This window comes from Limulus polyphemus, unplaced genomic scaffold (assembly GCF_000517525.1).
Source record: "Limulus polyphemus unplaced genomic scaffold, Limulus_polyphemus-2.1.2 Scaffold1157, whole genome shotgun sequence".
Classification (NCBI taxonomy): domain Eukaryota; kingdom Metazoa; phylum Arthropoda; class Merostomata; order Xiphosura; family Limulidae; genus Limulus; species Limulus polyphemus.
In genome coordinates, this window is record NW_013666767.1 from 253,144 (window position 1) to 261,057 (window position 7,914).

Below are 7,914 nucleotides of genomic sequence, written 5' to 3' on the forward strand. Positions count from 1 at the left end.
CTCTTTTTCTGTTTTCTCAAATTCTGTGTTTTTTGTGTATAAATATATAATGGCAGCCTAAATAACTTTGGAAAATGTGGTTACGTGTTACAACAGTTAAAAGAGTTCACGTAGAACACTATTCGTTTCAACTAAAATATTGGATATCTACATTTACAACAGAGTCGGGCGTGACCTAATTCTTAACGTCCCGGACTGTGCAAGTTAGGGTTACCGTTCCATAGAAACACCTTTTACACTTTGTTTGTGGTCAAGAGTGCGCGTGCTGTAAGACTAACATTAAAATCCCACTATTTTATTAGAGTAGCCCAGGAGTTGGCGGTGCGTGCTGTTAACTAGTTACCTCCTCTCTAGCCTATAGTTCAAAATTAGAGACTGCTGATGCAGACAGCCGTTACAACGATATAAACGTTAAGTGACCTGGATGACACCTTATACGTGATGTGTAACGTATTTTTAAGTTAACCTTTTTTTTTAATATAGACTATTTCTCTGTTCTTTTTAAAAAATAAATTAATTATGAGGACTACTGGTTTTTAGATTTTTCACCCTTTCCCGCCCCCCTTCACTCATTTGTAGCTTCTCCAAAAAAAAAAAAAAAGTTTCCGCCAGATGACATTCACAGCGACTGATGAAGGTCCCATGATCAAAGGTTTCCTTATAGCGAGTTAACAATTTCTTTGTGTTTTTCGTATTTTTTATCGTGTTGTATCTCTGTGTGTTTCTAATTTAATATTTTGTTACTCTACATTCTTTGTCGTTAATACAAGTTTCTTAGTTGCTTTCGTAATTTCTTTTTTTTTTTTTTTGCTGTTTTGGTTTTTTTGCTGCCGAGTTTTGTTTCGCGTTTTCCAACTTCTTCCTGTCTTTTTCTTCACCAGAAATCTTACTCCTACCTGTAACACCCCCCTTTTGAAACCTGCCACGTTTGTAATAGTGGGTTACCATAGATACTATTGACGTCACTAAAGATCATTTTTACGCTTCTTATCACAGTAAGAATGGTCTACCTTGTGAAAGCCTTCAGGACGAGGTTATAGGGATTTCAAATTATGATTTATTTACATTTCTGTCAGATATTATGTTAAACTATTCCTGCTTGAGTATTTATGTATTTATAAGCTTGGATAATCCCTTATGCGATATATCAGTTGAACAACCATGTAGATTAGTAGGAGAACAGCAAGTCAACAGCACCCGCCGCCAACTCTTGTGCTGCTCTTGTCTGTCCGAATAGTGGGGTTTGACATTTACCCCTATAACACACCGACAGCCCCGAAGTGAGGAGCCAGACTTTTTTTGGGGGGTGGGGAGGGAGTAGTGGGACACGAATTAGGCATTCTCACATCCATAGTACGGCACGCTAAATATAGGGTCACCTTTAACCCATCAAGTTTTAATGTTCCTTTCTCTAAAAACTAGAAAATATAATAAATTAATTGGAATGAAGTATAATATCGTAACGATAACACAAAATTAAAGTTATCAAAATTATTCTTATTTCCTTTAATTGTTGTTATTATCAAAATTATTCTTATTTCCTTTAATTGTTGTTGTTATCAAAATTATTCTTATTTCCTTTAATTGTTGTTGTTATCAAAATTATTCTTATTTCCTTTAATTGTTGTTGTTATCAAAATTATTCTTATTTCCTTTAATTGTTGTTGTTATCAAAATTATTCTTATTTCCTTTAATTGTTGTTGTTATTTCCCAAAATGGTAAAAGAAGTAATGCTTCTTTGTTTTTTGCGACATCTTGAAATGTGTTCAGCTCCTCCTAGGTTAGTAACCTGTAGTTTAGAAAGCGTGGTCTCGTAAATTACATTTATCTGTCCCTTAATCGCTAGGGTTTGAAACCTAAATATATTCTCGTTGAAAAATGTGGATTTTGGATCACTGTTTGCAAAACTTTGATTTTAGTTTTAAAAACATAAAAATGAAATGGATAAATATTTTTGTACTTCCTTGTAATTACAGTAATTAGTACAAATCATTTCTAAGCGTAAACACGTGCTTAGCCTCATTTGTCTTAGTCAATAGAAACGTAATATTTTAATAAGTAGGACTTCTCCAAGGTCAATTAAATGAACAATGGAATGTTTGCTTTAAACGACACCATCTTGCTAACTTTGTTAACAGAGTATGTAACTAACAATATGAAGTGATCTCCGTTATTTCTTATTGTTTTATTTGTTGTACTTTTAATTGTTGGTATAAATAAATGCAACAAATAATGTGATAAATTATCAGTTCCTGGAATATGCGTAAATGCCGTAATTTTATCTGTCGCGCCAGGTTTTGTTATATATTTTTTACTGAAGGCGCCATCTATTAGAACTTAATTGCTTTAAGTCCTGATTTGTTAATTTATTTTTCAATCGCAGCCTAAGCATTAGGTTTTTTTCAGTTAATACTGCTCATTGAACACCAGTCTGGTTCTGATATATTGGTATGTTAAATATTTAATATTAGAAAATGTTCATCAATCAATTGATTATATAGTAATCTTTTTTAAAACAACGACTTATAATCTATGTTTTAAAACATTCAACATACAAGTACTTGTGGCCGTTAATACGTTAACGGAAGAACCAGACTGGTGATAAGTCGTTCAGTAGCAGCAGCTTTTAGTTGTATTCACCTATCTCTATATGATTTCCATCCAGTACTGCGCATGTTCAGTGGCTATAGCGAGATCTGCTGTGTATGGGCCCCAGAGTTGTGGACAAACGAGCACGTGGGATGGGAGGTGGTTGTAAGGTGAGCAATCATAGTTGATTTATTATACCCAGGACCGCGGCGTGAACTCTTTTGCAATGGCCCCCAGCAGCAACTGAAACTACTTGATTGCTAGGTTAGGGTTTGAAATCCGAAATATGCAATTCGCTTGAGATGCGGAAGTAAACCGTGGGTGGGAGTACCAACGCCTTTTCTTTTCCGTTTATTTGTTCCTACTTCCAGGCCACATAAAGGAAATGTCTAATAACGCCATAACTTATTAATTTCTTATTCAATACGAAGCCAACAACACAAAAACAGAAAAAACAAACAAAAGTGGCTCAGTGGTAAGTGGTTTACACGCTAAAAATCAGGGTTCGATACCGATGGTGGGCATAGCGTAGATAGCTCTTTGTGTAATGTCAAACTGCTAATAGGGTACTCCTGAAATAGTACTCTGTAAGCTATGATTTAATGATTACAAGTTTAGAAGACTCATAGTATCAAGTACCGACCACGTGCTGATGACCTAGTAATAAAAATGTTAATCGTGTCTTGTACTGGTTTACACACTCACGAAGGAAAAATAAATATTACGAAATAATCCAAATTAGTCACGCCAAATTAGAACTCTAAGTTAACTGATCTTCTTATCAGATTTACCAGTCATGTTGATGCCAGGAAATACACATTAATTACATGGTCATGCTAGATCTCTAGAATATTGAATTAAAGAGATGTAGAGATATTCAAATAAGAGGTTGAATACGAGTCTTACCACATCCTTACAGCCCACTTCACTACGTCTGATCGTACTCTATCTGACGACACGACCGTGCATCTTGACAATAGGCCTGCAGTGTAGTTTCAATTGTAAAAAGCCCCGTCTTAAGGCTGTCATGTCCAAAACATACCAGTACTTCGTAATTATTTTCCATAATACATCCGCTGTAAAACAAAAAAACAAAAACAAAAACGACGGTTCTCGGTGTTTGTTTCAACAGTCCGATTACAAAGAGATTCATAGGATTTCGTATGGAATATCATGCATACCCGTTGCTTGAGGTACACGATGGTTGAACAGATATGTCATGTAGGAAACTTTTGTGCGTACGACTTTTGCCAGTTTTCCAAATGGAGATCCTTCTTGATTATGTTTCGTAGTGTATTTTCATCTGTTACAAGATACCGCACAATGCTTACTACAGCTGAGGTACAGATTGTTGTAGGTCTCTTTCTGGATGGTCCTGGGTTCCCACGTTGATCCATAATCCTTTGTTTCCAATGCCATTAAGTTTAATGGATATCTTCATCGTGAAAATTGAGGATTATCGATCTGAATACAAATTTGTGATCTTAGTAGTGTGTATGTTTCATTTTAAAGGGTTGTTACATATCCTTCCCAAATACGAGACATTTTCAGTAGCATTACGCTACCTACAAAACACCATACCATGAAACAATGTAGTTCTGATGCATACCGTTCCACTGTAAATTTATATTGGCTATGATTGTCACGTGGTTTACTGATTTGTATATTCAAAAATACTTTTAATTCAACGAACTCAACTCTCTGTATACAAGCGTTTTCAAACCATAAATCATGATTTTTAAGAAAATGGCTTCTTGTTGAGTATAATTAGAATTCTTACATATACCTATCATTGTTTCTTCCACATCATTAAATTATTTTGCTCGTCAAGAAACTACATACTAAAAGAGAGTTTTAGTATGACTTGTGTATGTATGTATATAGAGCCCGTCAGAGGGTGGGGGAAGGGAAGGACAGAATGAATAAGAAAGGTAAACCACACACACACACAGTTTGGTAGTATCTTATACGTGATTAAAAGAAAAAGAAATACGCCTCTCACGATAACTGAAGTAAATATTGTATCATTCATCAGAGCCTGAAGAACTGATAGATCTACACTCTTTTTCAATGTGATGTTTTACAGTTTACCGAAACGTAAGCTCCCACCACCACTATAACCAACCTCATCTTCAATCCCATTACTAATCCTTCTTTCATCCCTTTACCTCTTTGAACTTTTTTCTGCGCAGTTATGAGCATGTAAAGCAACTTTATCAAAAAAAATCAATGCACGAAAAAGAATCATTTAATGATAAATTTACACGAAATCTTTACGAGATTTATTGGCAGCAAAAGAGTCAAGGATATCGTCAAAATGACCCAACCCCCCCTACACACACAAGCCGCTTATCGGCCAAAGTTTTACTACAATGTTTCTTTCTTTCAAAATTTACTTTTCCTAATTTAATTCTATTGGTTTTACCTATGTCTCTTTCTCACTTCACCCTCACCCTTATCCCACCACCACTACTATGGCGCTAGGGCCCGAAATTTCTCTAACGGGTCCCTCGTATATATTAAACCTTTCGTCCATACTTTGGCTCAGACTAATGTAATTACAATGAATTACCGAAGTAGGGATACGGTGTTTGTAGTTTTGACTTTCTTGTTTCAATAAAATTTGTGCATTAAAACGTTTTATAGGACTATAGATAGCTAGGTTACATATATATCGATCCCTACATGTCTTTATAATTTTTTTTTTTTTGTTATACTTCGTATTCTTATTATTAGCCATATTTTTGTACACCAGCAATACCAAGCTGGTATACCCAATTTGATTTTATTACTCATCAGGATCTCTACCAACCTTCCCTGAGATATAATTATCTACCCAAAGTAGCCCATCGTCCGTTTCGTATTTCGGTCTGTCTCTCTATCTATGGAAAAGTCACTTACTTAGATGAAATACTGAAATATCCAATAGTTTTTTCGGTTATGTATACTTTAAATTATTCTGCGTTTCTTTCACCAAGTGTAGTTTCCTAGTTTTTTTTTGTCAAAAGGTGATAAACGTGGTTTCAGTAACATGACTTTGTTTTCTTGTTGTTTCTTCCCCTAAGGTGATATAGCTGTGTGTGTGTTAATAAAGATGATCCCTAATTTTAACTGATAGCTAGATGAAATGTATCCACTACAGTCAATAGGAACCACTGATAACTCTTGGGCTACTGTAATGGAATAGTGGAATTTAACCAAAACACCCTACAATTCACACTTTTGGGCTTACAATCACATAAAGGGGAAAAACATTCGTACTCTTATGGGCCTATATAGAGCTACTGTTTGATTGGATTTTTAGCCGCGGCACAACGGCTCATTGAACAGTTCCGAGTTTTTCAAGTACTAACTTTTAGCTCGTGGCTCGTCATCTCTTGACCGACTTGAGATGTAATTACAGTTTTGAACTCAGGAGGTCAAACCCTTTCGATTGATGTATTTGACCACGCCCAAGGTATCATAGTATTAATTTACTCTAATGTTGCCTAAAATAATTTCAATTTGAGGATAGACTGGTAGAGATCCTGATGAGTAATAAAATCTAATCGGGTATACGCGCACCCCACCCTTGGTATTGCTAGCGCACATAAATATAGCTAGTAAAAGGGGGGGGGGAGGTCTTATAAATTAATTTACTCTAATCCTGTCTAAAAGAATTTCAAGGGCCCCGGCTATTGAAGATTCCCTACTGTTTATTTGTATTTTACTACTTGTAAAAATAAATAAGTAACCTATAAGATTAAAACGATAAAGATGTAATTATGCTTCCATTAACTCGTTCCTCTTTTCTTCGTTCAGCCATGTTGGTGTATAGAATATTTTTCTGTTGTAAGAAGATATATAACAAAGTTCTTCACACCATCGTTTTCGTCTTGGCTATCTCGGCCATCACCATCGGCATGATGTCTGCCATCCAAGCTCACAACAATAGTCCAGAACCTAAACACTTCTACAGCCTTCATTCTTGGATCGGACTAGCCACGATGGGACTTTATGCCCTTCAGGTAAGAATTGCTTGAAAAAAAAAGTTTCTAAATGTAACTCGGTATAACTGTATTTTATCGACCTCGGTTTGAGAACATGCAAGATAACCACTATTCGACCAAAGTGTTTCCACAGTTCCTATCGAAGTGCTCTGCCCACCACGGGTATCGAAACCCGATTTCTAGCGTTGTAAGTCCGCAGACATACCGTTGTGCCACTGGGGGGGGGGGGAAATATTTAGATAGTTTCAATGCAACTGTCCACGACTACGTGTGTGTGTTTATAACGACGACTATGGTTCTTTAAGTACTGTTGAAAGGTGAAGACAGTTTACATTTTTTGTAGCACTAATGATCGGTTTTTAATACATCACATACAAATACATCCACGTGAATCACAAACCCAGTCTTGACTATACGTCGTTTTGACTGTTTTCTTAAGCGGAAAAGCCTGCGTGGAAAATTTAGTATTATTTTACGATTGCCACACCTTGAATAGTTTGTTAGCTTCCTACTATTCCGTGGATAATGAATGGAAAAACTTTTTTTAATTCGTGAAAGATACTTGTTATCTTATTTTGCTTTTTAAAGAGGTTATGAAGACTGCCACCTGGCGGATTGTTTAAACAATTGGTAACGAGTACTGTTTTTGGGGTTTTCTCACTGATGTATTCTTTACTTGTACACTAAGTGGTCACAAGTAAATAGACACCTAATGTTTCGTCATTTAATTGATTTATGCTAACTAATTTGTGTTCACAGAGCACTATATAAATGAAAATGGTCCGCACACTAATTATCTTGTGCTACAACATGCCTAGAACTCAAGGTTCTCTCGAATTGTCAGATTTTGTTAGAGGAAGGATAGTTGGTCAAGCAGATGGTGGAATAAGTCAGCGGCAAATTTCGCAGAATTTGGGAATCCTGCTTTCGACAGTCAACAGAATCACCGTGCAGTTCAGGAAACACGGCAAGGAAACAACTGAGGCAGCGTCCGGGTCGTCCTGGTCCATCGGAGAGGATAAAAAGGGCTGTCAAGAGGAGCATCGGAATGGATCCCAAATTAACGACTGCAGAAGTGGCCAAAGTTGGTGGGATGAGCCCGAAATCTGTTCAACGGATTCTCCACAGATTGGGTTATCTTTGCAGAGCAGCTAGACGGAAGCCCTTATTAAGATCTGCCAACATAGTCAGACGAAAGAAGTGGGCAAGTGATATGATGACCAAGCCTCTGGACTTTTGACCGACCGTATTGTTCTCAGACGAATCAAGATTCGCTCAATTTTCGGACAGTGGAAGGATATAGGTCTGGAAAATGACTCACTAAAAGTCTTGGCT

At 36.5% G+C, this 7,914-nt stretch overlaps 1 protein-coding gene across 1 annotated transcript in view; it reads left to right on the forward strand.

Moving 5' to 3' along the window:
* Positions 1 to 7,914, forward strand: part of LOC106462400 (cytochrome b ascorbate-dependent protein 3-like) — a 23,007-nt gene that overhangs the window by 10,451 nt on the left and 4,642 nt on the right. Inside the window, exon 3 of the mRNA XM_013922325.2 lies at positions 6,392 to 6,597. Coding sequence (XP_013777779.2) covers positions 6,394 to 6,597 — 204 coding nt within the window. The 5' untranslated portion in view covers positions 6,392 to 6,393. The remainder of the gene's footprint in view (positions 1 to 6,391; positions 6,598 to 7,914) is intronic.